At 41.3% G+C, this 17,010-nt stretch overlaps 1 protein-coding gene across 1 annotated transcript in view; it reads left to right on the forward strand.

The window, feature by feature from the left end:
- LOC124770938 (zinc finger protein 737-like) overlaps positions 1–17,010 on the forward strand; it is a 101,108-nt gene that overhangs the window by 34,016 nt on the left and 50,082 nt on the right. The window contains exon 5 of the mRNA XM_047249238.1: positions 13,974–14,021. Coding sequence (XP_047105194.1) covers positions 13,974–14,021 — 48 coding nt within the window. The remainder of the gene's footprint in view (positions 1–13,973; positions 14,022–17,010) is intronic.

Consider the following 17,010-nt stretch of genomic DNA (forward strand, 5'->3'; position numbering starts at 1 on the left):
TCTGTTCCATCTGGTCCTTCATAAATCCATGTATCTTCAATTACCTTCTTTGAATGGCTGGCAACTCAGTATCATTACTGTGGGGTAAAGTTTGCAATGGCTCTTTTTTTCTGCATTTCAACTTCAATGAGCCCAAGCTTCTTGGTGTCTCCTGCCACAGTACCTCTCACCTGGGCCCATATATGCTCAGCTGGATTCAAATTAGCATGATATGGAAGAAGCCTTGATTGCATTATGCTCTTTAGTGTTAACTGGTTTGTTGACTTTGTATTGTGGAGGTTTTGGCTTCTACAGTGCAAGATCCGTTAACTATGGTTTATTCATGCCAAGTTCAACTTTATCTAATAGAATGTTTCTTTGTACATAGAGCAAAATATTCAATTTTCGCCTCCTCGTTGTTAGAGCATGATCCATCACAGCAGAGTGGTATGGCACATTGTCCATTATTATTATTATTATCAAATTCAGATGAACATTTCACAGCAGAACATCTGAAAATGTACAACACTATACTGCATCTCGTATTATATTAACATACAATGTGTATTACCAAATATGTTATTATGATGCAGTAAATGTTACCCTCTGGGAGGATTTAAGTAAAACTGACCTTGAATTACCTAATGGGTTTATCTTATCGAACCTGAATTCAGTGCTACAGAAGAAACCAGAAAGCTAAAGATTGAAATTTGGAAAATTTTTTAAGAAACCAAGTTTGCTTAAATGAAATAAAAATGGTCACCAGCCTAATTAGGCATACTAATGTTATACATTACTTTTATATAATCTGTATAGAGTTGTGATAAAGGAAAGCTACTATTACTTCTTACCCAATGAAGTGCAATGAACTCTACTATAATCAGACAAGTGGTACAGTGATGCTAGCAGTTATAAATAGTATATGCAAGTTCTCATAGAAACAGTTAACAGCTTATTTCTTCTCAATAGTAATTACTTCATTATGTACGAATTATGTGATCACCAAAAGTTATGAAAGTCAAAATTAAACCAGAAATGGACGTGGACTTAGTCCTATTTCAACATTTACTTTCCAAATAGTACAAATATAATTAAGTCACTTGCAATAGGATTTTTCACTCATTAAGAAGTAATATTGTTTCTACTTTTATGGATAAGGGCAATTACAGTAACTTTATCTTCAATAAACAAAATTGTTGGTGGGGGCTCTCAAACTGTTCCCCCCTCCCGGGGCCTAACCACTCTTTGGCAGGTTCATACTTGGCTACCACGGAGCCCCAGCCTTTGGCAGCCCTTTTTACCTTCTGTGCTACATGTCTATCCTCTTGCTATTCTTTTTCCTCTCCCTTGGGGAACATGTCTGGGGTATTATAGGGAATGTTCTGAATTCTGTTGCTGACCTGCAAACAGTCTCAACTTTCTTTGTGGCTCCTTTTTCCTTTCTTTGTTTCCTTTCACCTCCCGTTCCTCTGCTTCAGTGTTTGAGGATTCTCTCTTTTCTTCTTCTTCTTCTTCTTCTTCTTCTTCTTCTTCCCTGTGCGCTCCTGAAGGCTAGATCACATGTCTAACATGTAAAAGGTTACTGGGTAACACATAATTACCAGCCCCGGGTTGACAGGTAGGGTTCACACGTACCCCCTGATACAAGCCAGGCCCAGGGAGGGGTGACTGACTGAGCTGTAACCTTCTCAGATTGCCTGTAGGTCCCTCTGTCATGTGTTCGGGAGGTGTGACCTGAGGTGTGAACAATCACCTAAGGTGGGTGCGCCCCCTTGTGTAGGAGCCCCCCAGTAGGAGCGCGCCATTGGAGATGCTGCAATCATGGGGGATTTCCTCGCGATGAGTCACTCATCCTCTTCATCGACGTCAACGAAACGAAAATGTTATTAGGGTTCTGATTTGAAGACCCTTCCCACTGCACAGCGGTTCCTTGTTGTATCACATACTGAAGATGGTCAGTCCTTCACCACAGTTAATCTGTTTATTATTTAGGAAGGTGTTGATGCCATTGTTGGCCCTTTGTAATCCTGCTCTCATTTACGGAATGGCTCTTTGCTTTTGGAGATGGCTTCTGATGCTCAAGCACAACAACTTCTTGCTGCCTTACTTCACCACGGCCACCCTGTTCGTGTCATGGCACATAGAACTTTGATTTCCTCCTGTGCTGTAGTTTACACCGGGCTTCTTGACGGTCTGACCAAGGCTGAAATACAATCTTACCTCTCCGATCAGGGCATCATTGTCATTCATCATGTCATGAAAAAGGTCGATTCTTCTTTGGAGCCCACCCGCACTCTTTTCCTCACCTATTATAGGGTGGTGCTGCCATCCAAGATTAAAGCCAGCTGAAATCATCACAGTCCAGCCATACCTTCTGAATCCGATGCACTGTTATCAGTGTCATTGGTTCAATCACACTAGAACATCTTTTCGACACCCAGCCATATGTGTAACCTGTGGCAGGGGTGCACACAAGAGCGAATGTCTACCTCTTCCTCCCTGCTGTATCAACTACAATGGTGACTATGCCGCCTCCTCCCAGGATTGTTCTGTGTATCTCGACGAGCAGGCTGTTCAAGAGATTCAGGTAAAGGAAAAAGTGCCTTACCCAGTAGCTTGATGGCTAGCCACAAGGTCTGTGTTCATCTGTCAGGCACTTATAGTTCAGTTCTTGTTACCCCTCCCTCCATGAAGGACATGGTTACACAGATATGCAACCTCAAATTTGGCTCTGAGGTTGTGAAGTTGCCCAGTGTCAAGGTTGCATCACTGACCCCAGTCCTGCTGTGCAACAAACTATCAGACTCTCACCTCATGAGGCGAAGCTACCCACTACATAACTGGCAGGCAGAAAGGCCAGAAGGAGTACTCGTGGGAAGACTTCGTCCATCCCTCCAGCCAACTAACACCCAAGTCTTCCTTTAAGCAGAAGTGCTCAAAGAAGTCCGCTAAAGACAAACGGTCTGCCCCTTCACCAACTCGAAGATCCTGATTGACGTGGTCGCTTAGCCCGGCTGGCCTTTGTCTCGCCGGTGCACACCACCATTTGTTTTTTGCATTGGACTCCACCAACCAACCGCCCAAGCACTCCGATGCTTGTGTACACCCCTTGGAGCAGGATCCTCCTGCTTCTGAGCCCTGTAGTAGCGACTCTCCACCGGCTGTCCCTCCGCAGACATTCTCTTCCTCCTCATGACTGCCCTCCTATGGAACATTCATGGCCTGCGGTCCCACAGAGGATTTATGTCTGCTTCTACCATCACAGCAACCCCTTTTGCTTACTGGTGACTTTAATGCATATCATCCCCTCTGGGGTTCTCCCAAGGTCTGCCAGAGAGGAGCCCTCTTGGCTGACATTCCTAACCAATTGTACCTCTTCTGCCTTAACACTGGTGCACCCACTTTCCTTTCTGACTCCTTGCACCCCTATTCCCATTTGGAACTATCATTGTGCACTGCCTAGAGTGCCCCTCATCTTGAGTGGTCCATTCTTTCTGACGCCTACTTGAGAGACCACTTCCCGTGTGCTCTCCGTCTGCTGACTCCTACTCCATCCACGTGCATACCTAAATGGCGGCTTACTGAGGCTGACTGGCAGCTTTACTCCTCCCTGGCGACCTTTGCAGAACAAGATTTCCTCAGTTGTGATGACCAGGTGGACTACCTCACAAATGTTATCCTTACTTCTGCAGAATGTTCCATTCCTCGCACTTCATCTTCACCACATCGTGTCCCAGTCTTCTGGTGTACTGAGGCATGCCGTGACGCAATTCAAGCATGGAGATGTGCTCTCCGTGTCTTTAACCACTGACCTATGCTGGAAAACAGCATTCATTATAAACACATGCGTGTGAAGTGTTCTTTTGGTATAGCAAAAGAGCTAGTTGGATTTTGTTCACTAGTTCTTTTACCAGTTCCACACCTTCCTCTGTTGTGTGGGCAAACCTTCGATGGCTCTCTGGAACCAAGATCCATTTCCCCATTTCCGGCCTGACAGTGGGTGCTGATGTCATCGTGGATCCTGTTGCTATCTCCAACACCTTGGGCCGCCATTTTGCATAAGTTTCAAGCTCTTTCCACTATCACCCTGCCTTTATCCATAGGAAACGAGTGGAGGTGCTTCAGGTGGTACCCTTCTCTTCTCCAAATAGTGAGTGCTACAATGCCACCTTCACTATGAGGGAGCTAGATCCTCCATCCCATGGCCAGATGCTATCCACATTCAGATGTTGCAGCACTGCTCTCTTGCGGCAAGCACTTCGTGCTTAACACATACACCTGCATCTGGGCTGAGGGCACATTTCCTGGATGGTAGCGTGAAGCCACAGTCATACCCATACCTAGGTCCAGTAAGGACAAAAACCTTTCTTCCAGCTACCACCCCATCTTTCTTACCAGCTGCGTTTGCAAAGTGATGTAATGTATGATTCGTGCCCGGCTGGTGTAGGGGCTCAAACTCACCATTTACTCACAAATGCACAGTGTGGATTTAGAGCGCAGCATTTTGCAGTTGACCATCTCGTTACTTTGTCCACCCATGTCATGAATGGTTTTCTGCAGAAATTCCAGACTGTGGCAGTGTTCTTTGATTTACAGAGGGCCTACAAGACCTGCTGGAGAACTGTTATCCTCTGTACTCTTTACACGTGGTGCTTCTGTGGATGCCTACACTGTTTTCTTTGAGCATTTTTACAAGACCAAGTTTTCATGGTGCGTGTGGGTTGTGCTTTGTCAGATACCATTCAGGAAAATGGTGTGCCTCAGGGTTCCATCCTGAGCGTCATCCTCTTTGCTATCGTCATTACCCCTATCGTGGCCTATCTCCCACTGGGTGTCTCCGGCTCCCTTTTTGTCTATGATTTTACCATCTATCGCAGTTCTCCATGGACCTGTCTCACTGAGTGGCGTGTTCAGCAAGGTCTTGATTGTCTTTACTCCTGGAACATCAACAGTGGCTTTCGCTTTCCTTATCACAAAACCATCTGCTTTTGAATTTCTGGTGGTGCAAGTGGTTTTCCCCACCATCTCTACATCTTGGAACTGTTGCCCTTCTGTTTGTTGACACTACGAAATTCCTGGGTCTCATGATCGATAGGAAACACTCTTGGTCCTCCCATGTCTCTTACCTGGCAGCCTGCTGTACACAGTTCCTCAGTGTCCTCCGTGTCCTCAATGGTACTTCCTGCGGTGCCGATCAAACCACCCTCCTGCATTTGTACTGGTCCCTTGTCCATTCGAAACACAACTATGGGTGCTTTGTTTATGCATCTGCTCGCCAATCCTTTTATGTCATCTCAACACTATCCACCATCATGACATCCATTTGGCCACAGATGCATTTTACACCAGCCCAGTTGATAGTCTGTATACTGAACTACCACTGTCCTACTGCTGTGACTTTCTCCTCAGCAAGTATGCATGCCATTTGTCTGCCATGCGTGGCCACCCTTCCCATGCCTCCTTCTTTGATGGCTCCTTAGACCATTAGTATGGGGCTTGTCCCTCTTCCCTGTTACCTCCTAGCATCTGCTTTTGCCACTTGCTACAGTGGCTTAACTTCATGCTACCTTCAGTTTTCCCTGTGGGTGTGAACCCTTCACCACCTTGGGTTCGTGAAGCGGCCCATGTTAAACTTGGCCTTAATTCACTTCCTAAGGACACTATTCTAGCCTCACTCTGTCGCCTCTGTCAAGACCTTCGCATGGAACTTAGCGATAGTACCTTTGTATATAGTGATGGCTCATGGAGTGACTGTAGGCTCAGGTGTGCATTCGTTATTGGCACCCGTGTCTTTTTATATCTGCTTCCAGCCCACTCCTCAGTATTTACAGCCAAGCTTTTTACCTTGTATCAGGCTGTGGAGTACATCCGGTGACACAGCCTTCCTGATTGTATCCTCTGTTCAGACTCACTCAGCACCCTCCAAAGTCTCTGTGCACTGTACACCGCTCATCCCTTAGTGCAGCAGGTTGAGTAAATCTGTCATTTGCTCACTCTTCGTGGAGCCAATGTCATGTTTCTGTGGGTCCCTGATCATGTCGTTCTGCCAGGAAACGATGCCGCTGATGCTGCTGCCAAGGCTGCAGTCTTCTTACCTCAGCCTGTGAGCACCTCTATTCCCTCTCATGATCTCTGCATTGCTGTCTGTAAGGTGGTGATGTCCCTTTGGCATCGCCAATGGTCCTCCCTTCACGGGAATAAGCTTTGGCTTTTTAAGCCTCTCCCGATGCCTTGGACGAATCATTTTCTTAGATTGTCCATAATGTTCATCAAACCACTCATGAACAATTGTGGTCTGGTGACCAGGCTACGGTTTTCTAGTCACCTAGGGTCCAAACAATTTGCTCACAAGCCCAGGGATCCACTGCAGGCAATGTCATGCTGTTGGCAAAGGCACTCACATTGGTTGTCTGCTGCCATGGTTCATTAATACCAAATTTTGCTGCTCTGTCCTAATAGATATGTCTGCTGTACATCTCACATTGATTTATGTGGTTATTTCATGCAGTGTTGTTTGACTGCTAGCGCCAACAGTTCACAAACGTTGCTGCTCTCATTTGTTAAGTGAAGGTCAATGGGCATAGTGAGAGATAATGTAAGAAATTTGGTGTTTTCATCACACCCTTTACACCATATGTCTTGGAATATGTAATTCCCTAATGATTTCCAAAATGGAATGTCCTAAGCATCTAGCTCCAACTACCATTCCGCATTCAAAATCTGTTAATTCTCATTGTGGGGTCATAATCACTATGGAAACTTCTTCACATGAATCACCCGATAACAAATGACAACTCTGCCAAGCACCTTCAGTTTACGTGTTGTGTATGTGATAATACCATCATCTTTGCAAATGAATATCACTGTCCCATGACTTTTATCACCTCGCTATGTATTTTCTTCAATGAGTTACACAATAATTCAACTAAACATACTCAGAGGTGTCCACAATATAAACATATTTATCCTCTGACTGTAGGGACTGAAGGCTACAGTTAAATACATAAAAGTATAAAGTTGATAACTTCAAGACCACAAATATAACATTAACTCTTAGTGCTCAACCAATGGGGTAGCCTAGACTGCCATATTTGGTCATTTTATTATTTCTATGCACATACTTCAGAAAATGTAGTTTAATTGATGCACCACATTAATGAACTCCCCAAACCGTTCTTTTTGCAGTGATGTGTTGAGCAAAAATATTATGACATATGATGTCTGCAGATAAAATGATTACCTGTTTTCCAAGTTAAAAGTGAACATTGCTTCATTATTGTGGGGAGGGGGTGAAGAATTTATGTTGATCCCACCAGTAAGATTTTGAGAAGTATGATGAATGATATACCGGGTGATCAAAAATTCAGTATAAATTTGAGAACTGAATAAATCAAGGAATAATGTAGATAGAGAGGTACAAATTGACACACATGCTTGGAATGACATAGGGTTTTATTAGAACCAAAAAAATACAAACGTTCAAAAAAAGTCTGACAGATGGCACTTCATCTGATCAGAATAGCAATAATTAGCATAACAAAATAAGACAAAGCAAAGATGATTTTCTTTACAGGAAATGGTCAATATGTCCACCATCATTCCTCAACAATAGCTGTAGTCTAGGAATAATGTTGTGAACAGCATGTCCGGAGTTATGGTGGGGCATTGGCATCGGATGTTGTCTTTCAGCATCCCTAGAGATGTCAGTCAATCATGAAGCACTTGAGACTTCAGGTAACCCCAAAGGCAATAATTGCATGGACTGAGGTCTGGGGACCTGGGAGGCCAAGCATGACAAAAGTGGCGGCTGAGCACACAATCATCACCAAACGACGTGCGCAAGAGATCTTTCACGCGTCTAGCAATACTTTTTTTTTCTTGGTTCTAATAGAACCCCATGTCATTCCATGCATGTGTGTCAATTTTTAACTCTATATCTACATTATTCTGTGGTTTATTAAGTTTTCAAATTTATACTGACTTTTTGATCACCTGGTACTTCAGACAGGGGAGAAGTAAACACTGGAACACTCTGGATTGCATCTTCAGATTGGACTAACCACTACTTTGGCCACAGATCCATTTACTAAGTCTGTGTTCATTTCTCTGGGTTGTTGTTTCAGCCATGGGATAATGAACTTTGTTAATGCTGATATTATAAGACTTCTGAAGGGATACAAATCCACAGTTTAGTGGAAAAACAGTTTTACTTCCTTGCAGGATATGTGTACATTGTCAAATGTCTGGTGTGGTGGCACTGGAGGTAGTTTATCTCCCATGGTCTAATTTAGACTCCAGTGACTTCTTTTCACACTATAGTGAAGTTCTTAAGAATTGTCTGCATAATGTCTCAGAAGAGAAATTTAAAGTGTTTGTCAAGTTACATTTTTCTTTATGTAACTAGATTTAATGGGACTACTGTGAATGGTATCTTTTTTAATAATGTGAATAAATATGATCTGCAATATCAATAAATGTAATGTAATTCATGGGCATATTTTAATTTTCAACATAACACTGAAAAACAGTGAATACAGACAAAATAAATGATATATTGTACTTCAAAAATAAGATTTCAACTTTGCTTGTATGCAGGGTGAGATGACAAAGACAAGCCAACCCCAAGTCTACCCAGAATGGACAAATTTAGCGAGCTGTGGTGTTAGCTGAGATATAGCAGAGAATGCGGCGAATTTTCTGACTTAAGTAATTTTTAATGTTTATAGCTGCTGAATTATTACACTGACTTTAAGAAATGGAATTACATGTTTTATTCACTTGCATTAGAAAGTGTGTTCAAAGGGGTTTTTAATGGGACAACACGTGTTTAACTTAATCCAAATGTACACAAGATAACAGTACTGCAAACTATTTCCCCACCATTAGCAGAAGAACATTTGTCCTACTGTACCAAATGTAAGCAAACGTGTAACTCTGGCACAGTTCATATTTTCATTAATAAAGTTGTTTAACAAGTGCTCAGACTGCTGGACCGACAGCATTGTATGCTGAATTTCAAGGGACCTTATGGCAGCAATGGCCTGTGTTGTATAGCACATCATGTCTTCAGGATTTTTGGTTTTCCTTGTGGGCTTCTTAATTTAATTTTCATCACAGATAAAAGACCAGAAGCGTTAAGGTTGGCAAGATGTAGGCCATTATATATTTCACAAATGATCACTCTAACAATTTCAAAGTTTTCTGTTAAGTATATCTGTAATTACCTTTGTAGAATGGATAGTCTATTTGTTGTGGTGGTACTAAATGGATTGCATTGTGGCCAGTGGGCTCTCTTTCCAGTAAGTGCAGCTACATATCTCTTATGAACTGCAGAGACTTGTAGTTTCTTCGAACACTATCAATGAAACAGGTGCACAAGATACAATTCCTCAAAAGGCTGTAACACATATTGACAGACAAAGGTTGTTTATTCACTTCTCTTGGCGAGCATAGCTTTCAGCTGACCAGTAGTGCATAATGTAAACAATAATTTGCTACTAACATTCATTTTAATTGGATTACTCTAGTGAAGTTGTCTTCTCCCTTGACAAATTTTGCCCCTCACCCACACTTATGCCATTATCAAATTGACAATTTCGCATTGCTTTTGATGAGTCCTGTCAACTGACTTCTTCTTGTAGTCAGGTTGTGCCAAATTTAATTCAGTCATCACTAGTAATCTGATCTAAAATTGCAATCTTCAGCTTTCTTCTGTAGTAGCATATTTCAAGTGCTTCTCATCTCTCATCATCGATCACTATTACCTTCCATTTTATTACTTATCTTCCATGTTTCACATCTGTGGAAGGCTACACTTCAGGAAAGACTGCGTAACAGATAAGTGCTTATTCACTCTTAACAAAAGTTACTTTTTTGGAATTGTATTTTCATGCTATTGCAGGTCTGTATTTTATAGCCTTCCTATTTTGCCCATCATCAGTCAGTTTCCTATACAAACATCAAAACTCATCTTCTGCAATTAATGACTGTATATCTCTAATTCTGTCTGCATCTCATTATTTAATTTGACTTCATTTCATTACCATTGTTTCGATTTTGTATAAGCTCCTTTCAAGACTGTGTCAGTTCAGTTCAATTTTACTTTCAAGTCTTTTTCTGTCTTTGATAGGATTACAGTGTTATCCAGTGTGACAGTGTAGTCGATGGCAGTGGGATCACTTGTGGAAAAATTCATGTAGTAGTTGGTGTGAGAGCTGCACCTTTTTTTAGACTGAAGTCAGCTGATAGGTATACCTACTTAAAGGAAGTCCCACTAACTAAGGGCTCACCTTCATAGGACCAGATATTTGAATGTTGCACAGGGGTAGTTGCATTGAGTGAAATTAAACTTCTAATTGTTGTTGTTTATAGGTCCCCTAACTCTGATTTGAGAGCATTTCTGCTCAAGCCAGAGAGGGTTCTTGATTCACTTTGCAGGAAGTACCAGAAATTAGTTATGTGTGGTGACTTCAATATAAATTTTGTATATGATGGTGCAAGTAAAAGGATGTTGGTAGATCTCCTAAATTCATATGATATTATGCAGACTGCCTTTTTTCCAGCTAGGCTTCAGGGGAACAGTAGCACAGCCATAGACAATATTTTTATTCATTCTTCATTACTAGATGGGCATTCTGTTAACAAAAGTGTGAATGGCCTTTCAGACCATGATGCACAAATTTTAACACTAAAAGGCTTTTGTACTCCAACGAATGTCACATATAATTACAAACTATATAGGAAAGTTAATCCAAAAGCAGTAGAGAGTTTTTTAAACCTTATCAAGGAACAAATGGCAGTATGTTTATGGTGTCGATAACATAGATGATAAATATAATGCTGTTCTTAACACATTTCTTTGGGAGTTGCTTCCCATTAAAACGCTCTGAACAGGGTACTAGCAGTCATAGGCAGCCTGGGTGGTTGACTAGTGGGATAAGGAATTATGTCAAAATGTTAGAAGTATTCACAGTCAAGCTACAGTAGCCCATTACAAACAATATTTTAAGGTGCTTAAAAATATTATTAGGAAGACAGAGTATATGGTATGCAAATAGAATAGCTGATTCACAGATAAAATTGTCAGTTGTGAAGGAAGTGTGTGGTCAGCAGCACAAGGTCGATGATACAAAGTCAGATTATAGTAAAAATATTTCTCTTATTGACAAATCAGATATATGTACAGCAGTTAACAATAATTTTTGAAGCACTGCAGGTGAATTACATAAAAATTTAGTTTCTACGGGGAATCACATAACTTCCTTGGCGAATGCCTTTCTGAGATTAATGTCTGAAAATCTCCTCTGTGATACAGACAAGGGAGAGATTGAGTCAATAATTAAGTCACTGAAGACTAAGGGCTCTCATTGACGTGGTGGAGTGCCTAACATAATATTAAAGTACTGTGCTGCAAATGTTAGCCCTGTATTTATCCATATTTGTAATTTTTCCTTTATGAATGGTCAGTTTCCTGAACGATTAAAATACTCAGTAGTAAAGCCTCTTTGTAAAATGGGTGAAAGGTATAATGTAGACAATATTAGATCTATTTATATGCCATTAGTATTTGCTAAGGTTATTAAACAGGCTGTGTATGTAAGGATAATTGATCATTTTATATTGCACAATTTGCTATCAAATGTACAGTTCAGCTTTAGAAGTTGTTTAACAATTGAAAATGCTATATTCTCCTTTCTCTTTGAGGCACTGGATGGGTTAAACAAAAGGCTTAGAATGCTGGGCATATTTTTTGATTTAACGAAGGCATTTTATTCTGTTGTTCACAAAATATTTCTCCAGAAGTTGGACCATTGTGGAATACAGGGAGTAGCTCACAATTGGTTCACCTCTTGCATGAGCAACAGACATCAAAAGGACATTATTCACAATGTTGAGAATGGCTGTGACATAGGGTCTGACTGGGGTACAGGTCAGGTGGGGGGTGCCCCTGGGATCAGTGTTGAGCCACTCCTGTTCCTTATTTATATAAATGATATGCCCTCTAGTGTTATGGGTAACTCTGAAAAATTTCTGTTTGCTGATGACACTAGCTTGGTAGTAAAGGATGTTGTGTTCAACATTGGCTTGGTTTGAAGTAGTGCAGTTCATGACATAAGTTCATGGCTTGTAGAAAATAAACTAATGCTAAATCACAATAAAACTCAGTTTTTAGCGTTTTTAACACACAATTCAACAAAACCTGATGTTTTAATTTCACAGAATGGGCTTATGATTAGTTGAACTGAACAGTTCAAATTTATAGGTGTTCAGATAGATAATAAACTGTTGTGGAAAGCCCACGTTCAGGATCTTGTTCAAAGACTTAATGCTGCCATTTTTACTATTCGAAAGGTATCTGAAGTAAGTGATTATTCAACACGAAAATTAGTGTTCTTTGCTTATTTTCATTTGCTTATGTCATATGGTATTATATTTTGGGGTAACACTTCCCATTCTATAAGCATATTTTTGGCTTAGAAACAGGCAGTTTGGGCAATAAGTGGTCTAAGTTCACAGACCTCTTGTCGACCCCTGTTCGTGAGTCAGGGTATTTTGACATTGGCCGTACTATCATTTCTTGTTAGCAGTATTAGCTTATTCGCAAGAATAAACAACTTTCACTCAGTTAATACTCGGCAGAAATGAAATCTGCATTTGGATCAGACTTCCTTCACTCATTTGGAGAAAGGTGTGCAGTATACTGCTATATCTGTTTTCAGGAAGTTGCCACTCAAGTTCAAAAATCTTAGCAGTGATCCATGCACTTTCAAATCAAAACTGGAGTTTCCTCATGGGTCACTCCTTCTATTCTGTTGAGGAGTTCCTTGAAAAAGTAAGCTGATTCCTATTGTGTTGTTGATTGCGTTTACTTAAACTTATGGACTGATTTTTTTTCTTGGGTTCCTAACATGTTCATCTACATCCATACTCCGCAAGGCACCTGACGGTGTGTGGCGGAGGATACCTTGAGTACCTCTATCAGTTCTCCCTTCTATTCCAGTCTCGTATTGTTTGTGGAAAGGAGGATTGTCAGTATGCCTCTGTTATTACTTGTATGTTGTAATTTCATGTAATGACATATTCCATGACCTTGGAGATTTGCTCCTATGGAACCTGATGTGAAAATAAATAAATAAAATCGACAAACTGTAGTTTTTATTTCTTCTCCCTGAACTTTAATTCATGTACTTAATTTTTCCTTGGTTTCTTTTCCTGCTTGCTCAATGTTCAGGTATAAAAACATGGGGATAGGCTACAACTTGATCACACTTACTTCTCAACTACTGTCTTCCTTTCATGTCCTTTAACGCTTAGAACACCAAAATGGTTTCTGAACAAGTTGCAAATAAGTTTTGTTCCCTGTGTTTTTTCTGTGCTACCTTCAAAATTTCAAAGAGTGTGTTCCAGTCAACATTGTCAAAAGCTCAGCTTACATCTAAATGCCCTATAAACAGAGGCTAGCCTTTCTTACCTGCTGAGTTAAGTTGTGAGGTCAGTATTTCTTCATGCGTTCCTACATTTCTCCAGAAACCAAAATGAATGTTACCAAAGTTGGCTTCTGTCAGTCACTTCACTTGTGTGTAAATCATTCGTGACAGTATTTTGCAATAACGACTTCTTAAACTGATGGTTCAGGGTATTCACACGTCAGCTCCTGCTTTCTTTGGACCTGGAATAATCATGTTCTTATTAAATTCTGAGAATATTTTGTTTTTTTCATATATGTTACATGCTAAATAGTTTTTTCCTCATGAATGAATGAATGAATGAATGAATGAATAAAAACACTGAGCTTATACTTTAAGAGAAGTGTGTGATCTTGAGTCATGTTTTAATTTGGTGCATGCCATTAGTGTATTCTCCTCATCCTCTTAAAGAAAAGCACTTTATACAATAATTCATATGAGAGATTCCTAATGTTGTGAATTTAGCGTGTGCATGTACTGCATGTTGAACGATAGTAATGAATCTCTTACATTATTTCTTTGTTACAGATGTTCAGCAATCCTGAATATGATCCTCTGGGAGTTAAGATGGAGGAGGTAAGCTACTGCTATGTCTTAAGGTCTGTTAAGTCTTTCTTTTCTCGGGATATATCTCTTGTCTAAATTCTGTGTGCACTTAGTAGAGCCTCAAATTCCAGAGGAGAAGGGTGTAGTGTTCACAAGGAGAAACACATTCAGTTTTAGGTGCTGCATTTTTTATACAGCAGGTGGGTACTTCAGGAAACACACAATTCATACTGCTAATCCATTGTTAGTTGTGAGGCATGGGAATGTCAAATAGATTACCGATAAATGGGTAGTTTTACTGTACATGATTTCTGCAGGGGAAATAGGACTCCTTGCTTTTTGGAACCATAAACCCAAGTTCTGAACTTATGTACTCGCCATTGTAGTTTGTATTGGAAAATGTTCGGATGTCTTTGAAACGAAAGAAAGTCTCAACTCCCCTACTTGGCAGATTATAGGACAACATGACTGAGAAGTAAATGTACTTCTTCATCTCTGATTTTGCACAAATTTATGATACATGCAGAGCTTGGCCAGAAATGAGAATGACAGAAGTGGGAACTCCAGATGTCCAAGCATTTAGAAGGAATAGTATTTTGGTGCAGGTCGGGTAAGGCATGGGCCATTTATATTAGTATAGTTTACAGGGAGTGGTTGGCACAGTGAAAAGAATACAAAACAGTAATCTGAAGGTTATATGTAAATTGAAGGTCAAGGGGGTTGGAAATGAAAGGAAAGGGGAGGGATAATTGCTGTCAGCTACATTGGGACATTATGCAGAATCGGTGGTGACAAGTGAAAGTATGTACCAGACAGTGATTCGAACATGGGATCTCCTACTCACAGGGCAGGTGCGATAAACACTGCACCATCTGGGACACAGTGTTACCACAACTGCACGGACTATCTTGGCTCGCCTCACAGCCGATCCACACTCCCATTGAGTGCCACCTATCCTCAGCCCCTGTCCATTTCCTCCATATTTACTCATCTGAGTTTCCCACAGGAGGTAGGACATACTTGTGCATCCACATTGAAGTAGCTGGATTCATTGCCTAGCTAGGCCTATAAAATTATATGAAAGTGTGGTGTCTGCTCTTTTGAACATGGACAGGAGCTGTGGGTAGGTGGTGCTAGATGAGAGTGTGGATCAGCTGTGAGGCAAATCAAGATAGTCCATGCAGTTGTGATAACAGTGTGTCCTGGATGTTGCAGTGGTTATTGAACCCGCCTAGTAAGCAGGAGATCCAGGTACACATGTTCACTCCGTAATGTCCCAATGCAGCCGATAGCTGTGATCGATTCCCTTTCCTTCCCTTTACACCCTCTCCACCTTTAATTTACATATAATTTATAAGAGGTGCAGATTCTGTGTCATGTCTGTTGTTTAGGACATGTCAAAAATGGTAGACAACCAACATTCATGTAGTCTGAAGGTTGTTAGGTCAAGCCCCTATGTGGATGATTCTTTTAATCTTCTAACAATATTGTGAAAGTTGCTACTCACCATATAGCAAGATGCTGAGTCACAGATAGGAACAACAAAAAGACTGTCACAAATATAGCTTTCGTCCAGTAAGGCCTTTCTCAGAATTAAATGACAATCATACACATATATACTTGTGCAAATGCAACTCACACACGCATGACTGCAGTGTCAGGCAACTGAGGCCGCACTGTGAGTAGCAGCACCAGTGCATGATGGGAATGGTGACTGGGTGTGGGTGAGGAGGAGGTTGGTGGGGGGAAGGGGAGGAATAGTGGGCTAGGGGTGGCGGAGGTAGAGGGTGACATCCTGTTGGGGAGCACACAGAATTGAGGTGGAAAGAGGGCAGGGCAGCCATGTGCAGTTGGGAGGTTAGATGAAGGGCAGTGGAGAGATTGGGAGTGGGAATGCGGAAAAGAGGAAAAGTAAAATGATGGTGTGATGGAGAAATGAGGGCTGTGTAATGCTGGAATGGGAACAGAGAATGGACTGGATGGGAGAGGACAATGACTTACTAAGGTTGAGCACAGGATGTTATGGGAACATAGGAGATATTACAGGGAAAGTTCCCACCTGTGCAGTTCAGAAAAACTGGTATTGATGGGAAGGATCCATATGGCACAGGCTGTGAAGCAGTCATTGAAATAAAGTATGTCCTGTTTGGCAGCACGCTCAGGAACAGGGTGGCCCATTTGTTTGTTGGCCACAGTTTATTCAGTGGTCATTCATGTGGACAGACAGCTTGCTGGTTGTCATGCCCACATAGAATACAAGACAGTGGTTGCACCTTAGCTTGTAGACTGCTTGACTTGTTTCACAGGTAGTCCTGCCTTTGATGGGATAGGTGATATTTGTGACTGGACTGGAGGTAGGTGGTGATGGGAGGATGCATAGGACAGGTCTTACATCTATGTCTATTACAGGGGTATGAGCCATGAGGTTAAAGGGTTAGAAGAAGAGGTTGTGTAGGGATGGATGAGTATATTGTGTAGGTTTGGTGGATGGCAGAAAACCCATGCCATTCTGGCCAAATTGCTCTTAAACAGTGGGAAGTAAGAAGGTGCTTAAAACATCAGTGTATGCCTGGCCTGCGATAGTACCATGCAAAACAACATGGACTTCAAGCCCCTCCGTGAAAAACACGACCACGCCATTTCACCACTGCCTCCGAATTTTACTGCTAGCACTACACGTGCTATCAGATGTTGTTCACTGGGTATTCACCATACCCACACCCTGCCATCAGATTGCCACATTGTGTACTGTGATTTGTTAATCCACCAAATGTTTTTCCACTGTTCAGTCATCGAATGTTTACACTCCTTACATCAAGCGAGGCATTGTTTGGTATTTACTGGTGTGATGTGTGGCTTATGAGCAGCCGCTTGACCATGCAATCCAAGTTTTATCACCTCCTGCCTAATTATCACAGTACTTACAGTGGATCCTGATGCAGTTTGGTATTCCTGTGTGATTATATGGATATGTGTCTGTCTATTATACATTACGAATCTCTTCTACTATCGGAGGTAT

This window comes from Schistocerca piceifrons, unplaced genomic scaffold (genome assembly GCF_021461385.2).
Source record: "Schistocerca piceifrons isolate TAMUIC-IGC-003096 unplaced genomic scaffold, iqSchPice1.1 HiC_scaffold_845, whole genome shotgun sequence".
Lineage (NCBI taxonomy): Eukaryota > Metazoa > Arthropoda > Insecta > Orthoptera > Acrididae > Schistocerca > Schistocerca piceifrons.